The 17,695-nt window shown below is 38.8% G+C and overlaps 1 protein-coding gene and 1 long non-coding RNA gene across 2 annotated transcripts; one reads left to right on the top strand and one right to left on the bottom strand.

Annotated features, from left to right (window-relative positions):
* Positions 1 to 21: 21 nt before the first annotated feature.
* On the bottom strand, positions 22 to 867 carry LOC147854930 (uncharacterized). Its single transcript, XR_015530996.1, has 3 exons — positions 409 to 867; positions 130 to 214; positions 22 to 45 (listed from the first exon to the last, which is right to left on the bottom strand). It is a non-coding gene; the product is annotated as an uncharacterized LOC147854930 (long non-coding RNA).
* Positions 868 to 3,485: 2,618 nt separating this feature from the next.
* LOC147854929 (uncharacterized) lies at positions 3,486 to 16,997 on the top strand. Its single transcript, XM_087330999.1, has 5 exons — positions 3,486 to 4,065; positions 4,159 to 7,355; positions 9,343 to 9,468; positions 12,787 to 16,035; positions 16,840 to 16,997. The coding sequence occupies exons 1-4, from the start codon at positions 3,486 to 3,488 to the stop codon at positions 14,827 to 14,829; spliced, it is 5,946 nt and encodes a 1,981-aa protein (XP_087187125.1). The 3' UTR covers positions 14,830 to 16,035; positions 16,840 to 16,997.
* Positions 16,998 to 17,695: the final 698 nt, after the last annotated feature.

Raw genomic sequence — 17,695 nt, 5'->3', positions numbered from 1 at the left:
ATGTCGATGAGAATAGATCAAATGCATACATTTCCAGGTTGTTTTCTGTTTCTCAAGGTAGCCATATCCAGAAAACAGCCCAGAAGAAGAAACCAAAAATAGGAAAAGGCAGGAAAGTTAGGTTATTACCAATTATATAGATATATTTTGATGAAGATTGATTGAAAAAAGCTTCAAGATTTACTGGAAATATGAATCGGATTGCTTCTTAAAACTGCACAAAGAAATATCCATGAAATGTAAGCTTCTGATTCTGGTAAGAGCAAGAAATCGTTATTTCATAAATAGCTCATCAGATTATCTGACGAAGCATTAGGATGAAAAAACATTAAAATCGAATAGTTTTGTTTTTGGCATCAAATGATCAACGAATAAAGAAAAATGAAAGGTAAATGAAAGCTGTGCTACCTATGTATTGAAGATGAAGAAGATTACATCAGAGAAAATGAAAGGTGTAATGGATGAATCTGTGCCGAACAAGTGACTGATAACATACAGGATGGAGATCTTTCTGAACGGATCAAGAAAACATCATTTTGCTAAAAGATGAAGGTTTCATCAGAAAAAAAATAAAAAAATTTGAGAGATGTAATGGATGAGTAGGAGCAAGAGGAACGACTGACTACGGGATGATGAATTGCTGTCTGATCGGGGCAAGTAACCATTGCTAAGAGATCAGGTGGAAAGGAAGATGAAGGTTCTCATGGATGAATCGAAGCAGAAGAGAAGAAACAGGTTACAAGACCGGATGAAGACCTTTCTGATCGGAGCAAAAGGGGGCCATTGCTGAAAGGTCGGGATTCCATGGATGAATCTGAGCAGAAGAAATGAAGGATTACATTACAAAGGACGGGGATCTTTTCTGAAGATGAAGATGAAGCCATAGCCAAGGTTCCTCGCCCGTATCTATTATTACTAATTATTAACTATTCACTATTAATTACTTGACTATTCACTATTAATCTATTAATTACTTGACTGTTCACTATTAATTACTTGGTTGTTAACTATTAATTACTTGATTTTTAACTATTAATTACTTGATTGTTATCTGTTGATTGCTAATTACTAATAACTAATTACTAGTTACTAATTATTGGTTTGTTATCGTGTGATTTATTAATTGGAAAAACTGGAAATAAATAAATAGCCAGGTCGATTTGTTCTTGTTTTCTCCGAAATTACATATATAGACCCCTTTCTCGGGCCACCTCGGTTCCACACTAAAGCACATATACATGTATAAGGCAAAGAAGTTGGGCAGCAGCAGCAGGTCATGCTATGGATCACGCGTTGGACGGCCCAAAGGCTCGGTCGCCGATTGGTCAGGCTACAAAGCACTCCCTGTTCGGAAACCCCGATTCGATCGAATCTCCCCAAGGAGCTTTGTCCACATGTCACAATCCTACTCATAGAAAGCAGCCGATAGGCATCTAATGCTTCTGTTTGAAGCCCAAATGATCATACTGGGAGCTTTATCCACTTCTCACGATCCTACTTACAGTGATAGATGGCATAGCCGATAGGCATCTTATGCTTCTATATTAAGCCCAATTGATCGGATTGGGAGCTTTATCCACTTGTCATGATCCTACTTACACTGATAGATGGCATAGCCAATAGGCATCTTATGCTTCTATATGAAGCCCAATTGATCGGATTGGGAGCTTTATCCACTTGTCACAATCCTACTTACAGTGACAGATGGCATAGCCAATAGGCATCTTATGCTTCTATATGAAGCCCAATTGATCGGATTGGGAGCTTTATTCACTTATCATGATCCTACTTTGCAGTGACAAATGGCATAGCCGATAGGCATCTTATGCTTCTATATGAAGCCCAATTGATCTGATTGGGAGCTTTATCCACTTGTCACGATCCTACTTACAGTTCCTAATACCATAACCGATAGGCATCTTATGCTTCTATACGAAGCCCAATTGATCAAATTGGGAGCTTTATCCACTTGTCGCGATCTTACTTACAGACAATGACAAATGGCATAGCCGATAGGTATCTAAAGCTTCTATTGACTAGTCCTCAAACTACTTTAAAAGCTTTGGTCAGTTGATTCCACATTGCCCACGACCAAGAGCTGGATTTTTATTGAAACTATATCAAGGCTTGTTGAGCTAATGTACGATCCCTTTACTCCATTGAAGACTTTGTTGATTGGGTATATGCTCCAAATACCTCAACCTTGCTTGTGTTTTTTCTTAAAATGTGATGTACTTAATCTTAATTCTCATGTGGTCAATAATCTTGTTACACGCATAACCATAACTTATCCCGTGGGTGTTTGCGTCTTCTACACACGAGAGTAGGGAGTGTGAGGATTAGTTGAGAATGTAAAGAAGGGAAGAGTACTTATAATCATAGGGATCGAGACAACCCTTAAGGGCCAAGTATAAACTCTTCTTGGGGGCTTAAGTCTGGTTATAAATACAAGGCCTAACTAACCTCATCGGGGGATCATTTGACTATGTTGAGATTGTGATGAATATACTCTCATAGTGAGCACATGCCTATATCAACTCAAAGCCCAATATAAGATCAATACCATACCTTTGCACCCTCGAGCAACAAGATTGACAGAAACTTGAGACCTGAATGACACTCCATGACAGAGTTTGTGTCGACCCCGTTGCTCTAGGGTGGATCGACACCCTTCTCTTCCTCTCTCTGCCTCTATAATTTCTTATTTTCATGTTTACGTTAGATTACTAGAGCCTCTCTCGATCCCTTTGCTTTAGGGGTGGTCAGGTGGATCAACACCCTTCTCTCTCTCTCTTGGTCTTAGAAAATGTTAATATATCTTTCTTTCTTTCTCAAAGTCTCTATTAATTTTCTTATTTTCATGTTTACATTAGATTCTAGCTCAACCAAATCTAGACTCTCACCAAATGTAAAAAGAACAAACAAGGCTTTGCTTCATGCTTTCAAAAATGTAATATTGATCTTATCTATACAACATATACATACTATATACATATACCACTTATACCCCTAGAGTTTACATACATATATACATATATACATATTTCACACAAAAGGTTTATTCTATGAGGTTTTAGTTATTTACAAAAATACCCCTCCTTCCCTCTGCTCTGTACAGAACGGCTATGGAGGTAGACAGTGACAGAGACAGAGACAGAATAGACGGGGGCAGATAGGTTCCCGTTCCATCGCGAAGGTCATGGAGACACAGAGACAGAGACAGAGACAGAGACAGATGGAGTTTCTAAATTCTCGTTCGCTGCCATGGAGTTTGGAGTTTGAGAGAATCAGATCTCCGTAGTTTCCAGACAAGAGAAACGTTCTTTCTTTTCTTTGCTGGAGTGGGAATGCATCATGAGGGAATCAACCATCTCTTGTTGTGAGAGAGACATGGTCTTTGCTCACTGGAGTGGATGTAGAGGCTCAGAGCATCAGCTCTCTACAGTTTTCAAGCGAGAAAAAGGGATATGTTCTTTTCCAAAAGAATGAATGTAGATTCTAGAGATTCAGACGTCGCTATGTTTTGTAGATTGGAATGGCTAGGGAGTCTGACAGAATCATATCTCTGTAGTTTTCCTGTTACCTTCACGCAGACGTTCTGGATGTTGTTCTTTAACCCTACGAACTTCTCAGTTTCTGCAGGTTTTCGACCTCCTTTTGGCATCAAGATTTTCCCGTGCTTTTATGCTTTTCAGAGCCATACATCTGAAGCCATAGAAATCGAAGCTGTAAAGATCGATTTTTGTGAGAGTAGAACATATGGTCTTTCAGGAGATTCTGTGTCTCTTGATGAGCTTAGAAGTATTGATTTGAAGAAAAGCATGATAATTGCGTGTGATTTGAAGAGGTTAAGCACTGGAGATGGAGTTCCAGAGAATATAGATAGCAATGAAAAGAAGAACACGGAGATCTCTTGTGATATGAGAACAATAATCACACGGGATGGAGTCCCAGAGAATACAGGATGTGATTATAGAGAAAATTCTGTGTTGCTTGATGATCCTACATGTATCAACTGGAAGGACAACACAATAAGCGTAAGAGAAAGAGTTTCAGAGAGTACAGGTAGCGATGTGAAGAAAAAAGTGAAGATTTTGTGAGTGGAGAATGGTAAGTGCAGGAATTCAGCTTCAGAGAAGAAAAGAATTGATCTTTCAGGAAATCATGTGCTGGTTAATGATATTAAAAGGAGTGATTTGATGAAAAACGCAAAGGTTACATGTGATGTGCGATTAACAAAAAGAACAGTTTCAGTTACAGAGACTGGAGGATCAGATTCTTCTGGGAAAGCTATGTTGCTTGATGATCTTAATGGAATTGATCTGGCGAGAAACCAAAAGAATTCTTGTGATTGGAGAACAGTAAGCACTGGAGATGCGATCTCGTATCTGGAGCAGACCACAAAATTCCCATCAAATGATGACTTCATATTTATCTTGCTTAAATGCAAGAGAGAAAAGGATTTACCAGGTCTGGACCGTATGTTTGCCTTGATATCTGACACTCTTAATTCGAATAGAAATATATCTCTTGGAAACTACTTTGTTCCTGCATTTGTCGATTGTGGTAGTATCACTTGTGCCTTGCGTGTCTTTGAAAATCTACAATATCGAAATGAATACTCCTGGACTTCTCTCATCCAAGCTCACATTGATTGTGGAGAAACTCAACACGCTTTTGATCTCTATAATAGAATGAAACAAGAATTTGTGTATCCGAATAGTTTCACATTTGTTGCCCTCTTAACAGCATGTGTAAGGTCGAATATCATACATAAAGGACGGGAAATACATTATGAAATCGTTAAGGAAGGATATGAAACAGATCGGTTTATTGGTAGCATTTTGGTGGATATGTATGCAAAAGGTGGATTTTTAGAAGAAGCACGAGATATTTTTGATACACTTTCAGTTAGAGACACAGTGTTATGGACTGCATTGGTTGCAGGATATGTAGACCATTCTCTTCCAGAACAAGCTCTTACATGCTTTGAGAGAATGCAAGCAGATGGTATATCTCCTGATGCTGGCACATATGTATGTGTTTTGAAAGCATGTAGCAGTTTGGGAACTTTAATTCATGGACAAAGGATATACAGTGAAGTTATGAAGAAAGGATATGAAACAAATGCATTTGTGGGAAACACACTAGTGGACTTTTATGCTAAATGTGGCCAAGTTGCAGAAGCACAGAATACCTTCGATATGCTTGCTTTTCAAGATATAGTTTCTTGGAATGCCCTCATTGCTGGCTATTCAGAGTATGGACATGGTGAAGAAGTTCTGAAGTGCCTGGAGAGAATGAGAAGCAAAATGTCTCCAAATGCTGTTACACTTTCTTGCAGCTTAAAAGCTTGTGGAAGTTTGCAAACAATCAGTAAAAGTAGGGATATTCATTGTGAGCTTGTCAAAAAGGGATTTGAAAATGAAGGCATTGTGGGAAACACTTTGATAGACATGTATGTTAAATGCAATTCTCTCATAGAAGCATACCACATATTTGATAAACTAGAGATTCGAGATATAGTTGCATGGAACACTGTCCTTACAGCTTATAGTGAACGTGCATTTGGTGAAGATGCATGGAATTGTTTCGAAGAAATGAAATCAGCTGGAGTGTCTCCTAATTATATCACTTTCGTGTGTGCATTGAAGGCTTGTAGCTCTGAACGAGTGGCGAAGAGGGGCCAATCATTACACATTGAAATCATGAAGCAAGGGCTGGAAGTAAATATTGTAGTTGGTAATACTCTAGTTGATATGTATGCAAAATGTGGCCTATTATCTGAATCATGGGAGACATTTGTGGGGTTATCAATACACGATGTTGTGACTTGGAATGCTGTCATTGCTGGATATGCTGAACGGAAGCTTAGTGAAGAAGTGGAGAACTGTTTTAAAAGCATGCAACTAGAAGGGGTGTTTCCTGATGCATTAACATACATTTTTGTCTTGAAATCTTGTTGTGAGCCTGGAACCCTAAGAAGGGGACAAAAATTTCATGCAGAAGTTGTAAAGGATGGGTTTGAATTGAATTTCCATGTGGCGAGTTGTTTGGTAGTGCTATACGCTAAGTGTGGTGAACTTGCAGAAGCACAAGAAGTATTTGATACCATGGGTGCTCGAGATGTGCTCACTTGGACTGCTCTAATTGCTGGCTACGCTGAGCATGGATCTAGCAAGGAAGCATTGAATTGTTTCCAGAGAATGTGTATGGAGAGCGTCTCACCAAATGCCTTTACGTATGTTTCTGGATTAAGAGCTTGTAGTAAACTCAGCATTATCCACAAGGGTCAAGCATTTCATTCAGAGATTGCTAAAAAAGGTTATGAAAGAGATGCTTACATTTGTAGTGCGCTGGTGGACATGTATTGTAAATGTGGCTTTCTTGAGGAGGCGCATGGCTTGCTAGATCAATTACCTTCACGAGATATAATCTCTTGGACTGCACTGATCTCAGGCTATACTGACCTTGGCCTTTGTGAGGAAGCCTATGTCTGTTTTGAAGAGATGCAACAAGATGGTGTGTATCCAGATGTTGTTGTGTGGAATTCTATGATCCTATCATATGCTGAAGTAGACTGTGAGAAGGCACTCAAACTCTATGGACAACTACAAGAGCAGGGTGTATTACCTGATAGCAGAATCTTTGTCAGCACTTTGAAAGCATGTGGTGATGCTGTGGCCCTTGAAACAGGGAAAAAGTTCCATTCCATGATTAACAGAATTATATCTGAAACATCGGAAGTCGTTCTTACAAATGCCCTTGTTGATATGTATGGAAGGTGTGGAAGCATGCTGGATGCTCAACAACTCCTTGATACTTTGCCTGTTTGGGATCTTGCTTCATGGAACACATTAAGTACAGGCTATGCTCGTCAAGGTGATTGGGAGTGTGTATTTAATTTATTTTCGAGGATGAGAATGGAAAACATACAGCCAGATGGAGTTTCTTTCCTTAATCTTTTGACGGCATGTAATCATGCTGGTCTCGTTGACATAGGAAGAGATTGCTTTATACTGATGATTCAAGAATATAAAATTAGTCCAACTCTTAAGCATCAGAATTGTATGGTTGATCTACTTGGTCGTGCAGGTCAACTTGATGAAGCTGTTCTGACAGCAGAGAAAATGCCATTTGAACCTGATTTTGTGGTATGGAGTACGATGTTAAGTGCTTGCCGAAAATGGGGTGATGTAGAGCTAGGGAAACATTCCTTTGATTCTGCATTGAATTCAGATGATAAAGTTGCGGGAGCATATATTTTAATGGTCAATATTTATTCAGATGCCCATATGTGGACAGATGCTATGAAGGTTGAAGCACTGCGGTTAAAGAAAGGTGGATGGCGGGAGGCTGCCTGAAAGTTTGAAGACATAATGGGAGAAAAATGAATATACACATTGCTGAGTATTTGTTCAGAAAGGGTCACATGTTCAATGATTCAAGCATTTCTTCAATTATGCGTTAAATTCAAAATAATAAAGTTGCTGGAGCATACATCTTAATGATCACTGTCTTTTTAAGATGCTATGTGTGGACAGATGCCATGAAGATTTAATGCACCCTGGTTATGTACTGTTGAGTATATATTCAAAAGGACTGGGTGTTCAATGATCAAAGCATTCCTTTCTGCAGTAAATCCAGAATGATAAAGTTACTGGATCATTCATGTTAATGGTCAATATCTATTCAGATGCCTGTATGCTGCTGGAGTTTTTTTTTTTGGGGGGGGGGGGCGGAGGTGGGGGTAGTGGAAGATAAACTAAGAAATGAATATATGCATTGTGCAAATATTCTAAGCATATGAAAATATTCAGCCCGACAATAAAGCATCGAAAACCATGGAAGTCAACTCATTGCAGCTGTTCTGACAGGTATGCATTACAGCATTGTAGAATTCGGAAAGGTATCTCTTTGGAGTAATAAATGTGCTCATGTATACCTAGCACTGGTGAATATTATTGAGATGCCACGTGGGCAGATGACATGCGAATTGCAAACACTGGAGCATTGATGAAGATTCTAGGATGTTACAGTAGCTGATACCCTGAGCCATAAAAAGAATATAGATCGCAGGTTCATTATTTATTGAGATGTCAGATGTGTATCTTAAAAAATTGGATGGAAGAAGCTGGTGGGAAATGCAAGTAAAAGAATTAACCAGAGAAATAAGTTCTGCCTCAATATTGAGGCCATAGGATAATTAGGTGGAGAGATGACAGCGCTTGGAGGAGAAGGCTAAAGGCATAATCAAATAGGTTGCTTGAAGATTTGGGACATTTAAAATAACCTACATATGATTCTCAGAGTTCAAAAAGTACGCATGATCACATTTGAAAATAACATCTTTACAATAAGTTAATGGCCCTTTTAATTCCATGCAAATAATAAAAGTTTAATTTGGAGATGTAGCTGTCAAAAACCATGAGAAATTCTTGGCAATTGATGCTAGGGTTAGGTTCTTTTTTACACAAGTTAGGTCAAGTAATTGATACGCATATGTTTTGTCAAACTTGTATATGAACACCCTCAAAGAGTGCAATGAGTTTCCGTAGAGGAAATACAAATAAGCATAACATATATCAATGTGGTAGTAATTGTTTTTGACTTGTCATGGTTTAATCATTATGATGAAACCCCAATTCAAGAAAGAAGAAGGCGGCAAAAATACTATCATAATACATTCATAATCAAAAGCATGTCATGAAAGGCTAGTTCAATCCATAGATGACTACATTAATACGGCTTCCCAAATTTGAAATGCTTGATTTTCCTAGGACTATGAAGAGTGATAATGTGTTGGAGGAAGCGACAATGCAGACAAAGATAGGCATGCCTAGTACACATCCAAATGCTTCTTCAACCATACAAATAACTTAAATGAAAAGCTTGAATGTAAAGGGCCAGGAGGATGAGTAAAGTTCGCACAAAGTCAATAAACATCAAAAAAGATAGAGGTGGCTAGTACAAAAGACAGAAACTTCCTGAAACGAAGTGTGTTGAGGCCGAGAGCCGTGAAGATGGATAAACGTATTCGACAAGGCTATATATTGTCGGCATGGGACACAAGGCTAATGCACGAGACCCACATGTTCTGCAGTACACATAAAGAGCTTTCCTCAAGCCGAAATGCTTTCGATATCAGGTTCCGAGAAGACAAACTATGCGTTTGAGAAAATTGATAGTGTCCACAAAGAGAGCCCCCCCCCCCCCCCCCCCCCAAAGATAAAGACAAAGAGAAACCATGGTACATAAATGAGAGGGCTAGTTTTGTAAATATGGAGAACCATAGGCATTGTATTGTGGATTCTCCTTAACATGTCCTGTTGAAACAAACAGCCATGGCACCTCCTCTTCATTTTGCAAGCGCGAGAGAGGAGCGAGATGCGAGCTTCACGATCAAAACTCTTGGACAAGGACTGCATCAAGGGCCCATTGGCACAGTCGACCGGTCCAAATAGCAAGGTAGGATATATATATATATATATAAATGATGATGATCATGGACAGAGGTAGAGAGTGAGGGAGAGAGAGAGATTGTTGTGTCAACTATTCGGAGACCATGAGTTCATGAGTGTGTTGAAGTAATGGGGATTTTGGTTTAGGATAATCTGTATATGGCATGCTGCGTAACACAGATTTGTGGAAGGAACTAAAAGGATTTGAATTCATGACCTTGTGCTGATATAGCTTAACTCTGAGAGCTAGAGAGACAATACAAACTTTAGCTATCTCAACATCTATAAAATAATGAGGCTCAAGTTTATGGATGCATAGACCAAAGAGTGTGGGCGAGATTGGACACCCTTGCTTGGCCCCCATGTTGCTCATGAAGTACTTCAAGAAACCACTATTTGTTTTCAATTGGCACCTAACTTGCCCATACAATCATGCTACAACTGCTCTATATACTAATGGCTTTCCAATCTCTATCATTTGTTTCCAAAGCCCACTTCTTGATATAGTGTCAAAGGCTTTTTTGAAGTTCAGAAAACAACAATATAGTGTTTTATGCAATTATAAGGGCTTGTGGTCTAAATCCAGTGACAGTGGGCCATTTCTGAATGTATTCACAATGGATGCATCACATGCTTTCACCAATATATAGTGAACTACACTTTCTCCTCCCTAGACTGGGAGACATGTCAAAGCATTTGTCAGCAAAAACAAATGTGTACCTTTGAGAATCTTCAAGTTTTGTGCAATTAAGCATGCATATGAGAAGCCTACCATAACTCGACATTGTACAATCTTTCGAGCCTTCAAATCCGATACAATTCACATTATCATTAACTTTCACATTTTCATAAGCTCCAAGTTTAGTCCTGCAACCTGGACTTTCCCAATCTTCTCATATGTGAGAATGGTGGCACACACATTGGAATGTCAAGGATACTACCGGCCACAACCAGTTGATACGTATGCATATGCGGGTGCAAAGATCGAGAATAAAAATACACAGACAAACAGAAGTACAAAGACAAGATATTTTACATGGAAACCCTGAAATGGAAAAAACCACAGGAGCCCACAGGCTCCGAACTAAATCACTATATCGAGAGGAAATACACAATAAGAATCTCAAGGCAACAACCTTGAGTTCTTCTTTGTCTGACAGACAGCTGCAGAGTTACAACTCTCTTGCACACTCTCTCTCTCTAGTTACAGAGGCAACTACACACTGTAACTTGCAACAAAATGATCATCATTATTTCTTAACTACTTGCCCTAACTATATTTATACTCATATACATAAATGACTATTTACAAATATAACCTCGAGTCGGCTTCGACCAATTCGACTATTGGCAAAATCGATTTTTGATCGATTTTTCGGCCTCAGCCGAGTTACCTATCGACTCCAGCTGATCCGGCCCGTGCTCTTCCCATCCGGAGGAACCTGTTTCCCAACCTGGAAAAAGGATCAGCTCATACGAATTGCCAAATAAAGTTAATATTTACATAGTTTTACTTCAATCCACATATATCTTTTGTATTCATCATACGTACATACTCATATGTAGCTTTCCAGGCCCTCCTGCTCGCCCAATAATACTTCTAATGCAGGGCCAGAGAAAATTGTGGTGGGAAAAAGTTGGCATCAATTTTTATTGTTTGTAGTGACAACCTATATTTGGAGGTTTATAAATGCAGTGTGGTTTTCGTTGACTGGTGTTCCGAAATAACCTTTTCAATGGGTCTTTGCTCAAGTGGATTCAGGAGTATTACCGTCTTATTTCAGATTGTCTTTGATTTTATGTGAGGTTTTGGGGGTAATGAAATAACTGATACGAGGAATGAGTTTGTGTTTGGTGGACAATCTGCAATCTATAAGCACATTCGTAGGTTGAAAGAATGGTTTCTTTGGAAAAGTCAGATATGTTGGATGAAGAGGATTTGCAATTCTATAATTTGGTTGGCCACCATATGCGTCATTTGCATTGGCCCCTTAACCTCATTGTCGTTAGGTGTTATGATCTCGATGGGGTCATAATTTTTGGTTCTCTTTTGTATGGTAGTCTATTTCCATAAGTTAATACATTATTTTTTCATGAAGAGAAAGCACGGAAGAAAGATATATTAATGTCTTTTAAGAGGCTAGAATGGCCCATAAAACTAGACAAGAGATTGCATATTCAATGTTGTCTCATCTTTGCGAACAAAAAACAAAAATAAATGTAACTAAGGTGAAAGGTAACGAGAAATAGAATAAGACATGACTAAAGAATCTTGTCATCTATACATGTAAGATTCTCAAGTCAGATACATTATAATTTTGTCATCAAAAGATCTCTAGGATAAGTTGATCAAGAATGGAGAGGTTCCTGAAGTGAGGGAAGCACGTGAGATGGCGGGAGATAAATCTTAGTTCAAATGTGGGTAGTGTCAAATTATCTGCACAGAAAAATAGAAGCTCTAGGTTTCCTAAAGATTGATGGTGATGATGCATGCAACAACTTAACTGGAAATGATTCTTGAGATGGTTTTGCAAGTATGAAGTGCATAACTACTATTTATGGAATGAGTGATGGTGAGTGGACATGGTGTCCTATTCTTGTTGATGTGGTGGAGTGAAGCAATGATGAAGTACACCAACTGCATATGGATGTCCTTGGGTGTCTCAGCCATGGTAGTCAATCTCCATGACTTGGTGCTAGTATGGTCCATTTATCATAGTTCAAATGTGGGTAGTGTCAAATTATCTGCACAGAAAAATAGAAGCTCTAGGTTTCCTAAAGATTGATGGTGATGATGCATGCAACAACTTAACTGGAAATGATTCTTGAGATGGTTTTGCAAGTATGAAGTGCATAACTACTATTTATGGAATGAGTGATGGTGAGTGGACATGGTGTCCGATTCTTGTTGATGTGGTGGAGTGAAGCAATGACGAAGTACACTAACTGCATATGGATGTCCTTGGGTGTCTCAGCCATGGTAGTCAATCTCCATGACTTGGTGCTAGTATGGTCCATTTATCATGCATATTGATACTTGTATTTGTTTTCATTGACATTCCTCTACCCACTCACTGTGACTCCTCGGCATGTTGTTGGAGATATTAGATAGATAGATAGATATCTTTTTAACTTCCATGGTAGACCAATAGTGATCTATGGAACAGGGCCTAGCCCATGGTGAGGATCGAACTTGGGTTTTGTCAATTGATGCTGCAGTGTAAACCACCAAGCCAACAGCCAGAGCGAAAGAGAAAGAGGGAGATGTTATAATATAGTACCTTTCACGTAAAAATGAAATAAAAGAGAGATCTTGTGCTTGCAGTGGAGCTCTGTTGCAGATGTTTTAGGGCAAAAGGTAAGGCCTTCCATACAGAACGGTTTAGATTTATTGAAGAACAATAAAAAGAGTGGATGGTGGACTAATAACTTAGAAGACGCTATACTTTCTTTAGAAGAAAAAGATCTTTGTCCACCTTCAGTCGAGGATATTCAACTCCTCCTCCAGAGATGTAAACAAGCAAAGGATCAACCTTGTGCTCTTCGTTTGCACTCATACTTACAAAGACATGAAATGGATGTTCACTCTTCTGTGGGAAACCGACTTGTCTCAGTTCTGGTCGAGTTGGGATGTATGAATTATGCCCAAGAATCTTTTGATAAATTGATATATCGAAATGCAAGGTCATGGAATTCACTTATTATTGGTTATTTGAAATGTGGGAAGCCACATAATGCATTTTCTGTTTATGAGCAAATGCAAGAAGATGGCTTAGTTCATCTTGATATTGACACTTTAGTAGCATTATTGAAGGCATGTGCGAGCCTGAAAAACTTGGAAAGAGGGATCCAAATGCATGAGAAGGCCCGGGACCTTGGGGTCGATAGAGATCTTTTCATTGGGAGCACTCTAGTTGATATGTATGCGAAGTGTGGAACGCTTTCAAAAGCACAAAAGGTATTTGATGAGTTACGAGTAAGGAATGTGGTCTCTTGGACGGCCCTCATTTCAGGTTATGCGGAACATGGACATGGCAAAGAAGCCCTAAAGAGGTTTGAGCATATGCAATTGATGGGAATATTTCCTAATTCTGTTACATTTGTTTGTGCATTGAAAGCTTGTGGAACCATACAAGCTATGGAGAAGGGCCTGGAATTACATACTGAAATCGAAAGGCAAGGTCTCTTAGACAGGAACCTTTTCATCGGTAGTGCTGTGGTGGATATGTATGTCAAATGTTGCTCACTCATCAATGCAGAAAATATTTTCGATAAGCTTCCAATCCGAAATGTAGTCTCGTGGAATGCTCTCATCTCGGGTTATTCTGACGATGGTAGGAATGAGGAAGTGCTTGTGTGTTTTGAACAGATGCAAATTGAAGGTATTTATCCCGATGGTGTCACATTTGCATGCATCTTGAAAGCATGTGGTCAGATTAAAGATTTGAAGAAGGGTCAAGAAGTGCATGAAGATATTAAAAGATGGGGGGGCTTAGAAAGAGACACTTATGTTGGAAATGCATTGGTAAGCATGTATGCAAAATGTGGTTTGCTTACTAAAGCTCAGGAAGTCTTTGATGAGCTGCAAGTTCAAGACGTAGTCACATGGACTGCACTTATCGATGGGTATACTGAACATGGACATGGTGAGGAAGGACTAAAGTGTTTTGAGGACATGCAATTATGTGGGATTTCTCCAAATGTTGTCACGTTTATCTGCAGCTTAAAAGCTTGCAGTATCATTGGAGCTACAGTCAAGGGTGAAGAAATTCATGCTGAAATCGAAAGGAGAGGATTGCTAGGAGGAAATCTTGTTGCCAGTACCTTAATTGATATGTATGCCAAGTGTGGCTCTCTCACAAAAGCTGAACAAGTATTTGATAAGCTTCCAGTTAGAAATGTAGTTTCATGGACTTCCCTAATGACGGGGTATGTGCAAATTGGGGAATATGAGACCGTCTTCCGTGTCTTTGACAAAATGCTAGGGGAAGGGGTTAAGCCAAACTTAATTACATTTGTGGTGGTTCTCCATGCATGCAGTCAAACTGGCCTAGTGTCAAAGAGCCATACTTATTTTGAGGCCATGAGCAAAGAATATGGAATTGCCCCTGTTATCGAGCATCATACGTGTGTTGTTGATCTCCTTGGCCGTACTGGTGAACTAGCTGTGGCTGTAACATTGGTTGAGAAGACAAGCTGCCATGCTGATCTTGCATTGTGGCATACCTTACTAGGTGCTTGCAAAAGCTGTGGAAATTTAGAGCTAGGGAAACATGCATTTGAGCACACAATGCATGCTGATGATGGAAAAAAGATATCACCGCCACTCCTCTTTCCAGCAATGTATGGAATCTCCAAATCTTGTTGAGAAGAATGTTTGGAATTATAGAATGCATACATATAGTAGAGCAATAGATCATGCTCAAAACATTTCTTCATTCCAAATTTGTATAATGGTTTCAGAGTTTGAGTCGGAACTTCTACTATTTGGCAAACAATTCAAATAAAAAGCATGGTATATACATAAGGCAAATAGCATGCTCAAAGAGTTGCTTTTCCAACCTTGGATCATCCAAATCATTCTAAGAAAGCTCCATTTAGCATTCATGGAGCATAGAAGAAAATGGGCTTGTGCAAATAAAGATTATTTAGGACTGTTACAATAGCCTTTGTGTGATAAATATCCAGATATTGAAGTTGAGTCGTCTGCAATGTCGGGACATGTCCGAATAAAAGTATTTGTGCCTGTGGATCGTGCAATATGCCGAGAAGCTAAATTAGTAAGGACATGCTCGAGGCTTCCAGAAAAAATATGCAATATTTTCTTGCCAGTGTATCTATGAACATGTTTCATAGTGGTTCTATTGATTTCTCTTTTGTTCAGAGATTTTGATTTTTTTGATGTATTTGTATGGATTCCAAGTTAAGTATGTCGTTGCGACGAGAAGCAAGCAGTGAAGAAACCAATAAGAAGTTGCTTTCAGAACATTTGGTGAGAAGTTTTTTTTGTTAGAAGTCTTGAGAGCCACGGGCTTACCCATGCTGCAAAGTGAAGCACTATAGTCAAGGCTCAATGGCTCACGTGAACCGCTCATGAAGCTCGAAGTCTGGTTATGGATTTGGTCATGGGTTTTTTGTCTTGGTATCAGTGTTGGTGTTGACATTAATGCTGTCTTTGGTTGCCACCAAGTTGGAGTGTACCACCATGACATTTCATTAAACATAGCATGTCTTACATGAACTTTGCAGGTAGAAGGGTTGTAGCAAAAAAAGTCAATTGGCACCAATGTTACTGGGAGATACATTTTTCCATCAGCAAATCTGTACTTGTCTTTCAGACACGGTCAGGCCATACTGGATCATTGATACCAAGGGCAACGTACCATACTGGATCGTCGATACCAAGTGTGACAAACTGCTTCCAACTTAAGCCATACTTCAACAACCTCCCACCCCAACTCACTCCTTCAGCTCGGCATGAGCGCAGACATGAATAGGATACAATCTTAAATATCAGTTGATGGAACAACTGTAAAATTTGAATGGTTCCAAGTGGGTCTCTCCTTTTGAAGACGTCCAATTTGTGAATGCAATTTTTTAGTTTTGATAGCTAACATATACATACTCTTTCCCAGTTTTGCTTGTTTTTATGTATAAAAGGGATACTTGGGTCTCTTTTGATATAGAGATGTTTCAAATACATATCTTATTGCCACTTTATATGTAGAAGGGATGAGCTAGTAATCTCTGAATTTTTTGCCCTTACAAAATCCTGATGGCTCCTCATTAAACGTTATTTCATCACTCTTCAGTTTTCTTGTTTTCAGCATTATGTTTTCGGAATTTGTTGGTATCTTTTGATGTTTTATCCTGGTGATTTCTTCAAAGAAATGCCACACATCAATCATATCTCATAATTTTGTCGCATGTTAATGTATGATTTTGGCATCACATTGGTGGAATTTGTAGGATGGAAGATGATTCATGTGGTTCTAGTCTTATTGCATTGCATGTGAAGCGTTAATTGGAGTTGATATATGCAGCTAGAGGGCATTGCTACATCATGCATGACATGATATGTAGATGTTATAAGAAAGTTCAATGCAAACAACTCCACAATTCTCCCTCTTGCACACTTAGAAATACAAATCGTCAAACTAGGGGTATTGGGTTTGAATCAATGAAACTTTGTTCACCTGCAATAAAAACGATAGTAACAAGAAATTTGATTTCAGTTCAAGACTTAAACCAATTGGTTTAATGTTTCATTCCTGTCATTTTAGGAAGAGATGTTTAACACTGAACAATTTGTCGACCTTACAACATCTACATTGATTTTTGATGGAGAATGGTAGCATTGCCATGTGTAGTCGAGAAGTTCGTACTTTGGCAAGCGTGGAGGTTCGCTTTTACCTAGCCATCATTTATGTAGTATTTACTATCTATAAGTCTCAACGAAACGAGCAATCTTTTCTTTAATGAATTGAATGGTTCCATGTCAACCACACTAATGAAGGATTATGCCCACCAATGGACACATTTTGGTACCTTTTTTATGTACTCCCAACACTAGTGTTGAGGTTGGTTTCAACAAATCTTACTCTTTCACTTAGCCATCACCACAATGTGGTATTTATTATCTATAAGTCTCAACAAAACTAATATTCTTTTCTTTGATGATTTGAATGGTTCCATATTGTCAACTACACTAATCAAGGATTATGCCCACAAATGAATGTTTTCGCAATTTTTGACGCACCGCCTACACTTGTGTTGAGGTTGGTTACAATGAATATTCATAATGGAAACCATGCCCGATTCCAACTTATTTTTGTTACCTCGCTAGTATCCAACGCCATCTCATTGTCATCTCACATCAATTGTGAATTCTTAGAAATGGTTGCATTTAACATACCAATATACACACTTTGGTTAGAAATATTGCATATTTGACACTTTTTCACCATACAAAATTCACATTGGCTTGAAGGAAATGATAACAAATGGGTCTAAAAACTATATGCAATTTCTAGTGGATTTATCCACAAGTAATGAAAAGTAAGCAGCTTGGAGGGGCACTTTCGCCTAGCCATAACTTTGTCAACTACAATAATGAAGGATCTATACATTCACTAGTTCATCAAAATTTCATTAAACCTCAACAAACAAATTGCAAAGTTAGTGTGTTTGGAGCTTACAAGTGCATGCTCACCTAGCCATCACTCGATCATGTA

This window comes from Azolla caroliniana, unplaced genomic scaffold, assembly GCF_043228905.1.
Source record: "Azolla caroliniana isolate FFs.n. ecotype wild unplaced genomic scaffold, voAzoCaro1.0.p SCAF_15, whole genome shotgun sequence".
NCBI classification, from domain to species: Eukaryota; Viridiplantae; Streptophyta; class Polypodiopsida; order Salviniales; family Salviniaceae; genus Azolla; species Azolla caroliniana.
This window is presented reverse-complemented; position numbering and strand designations above follow the sequence as displayed.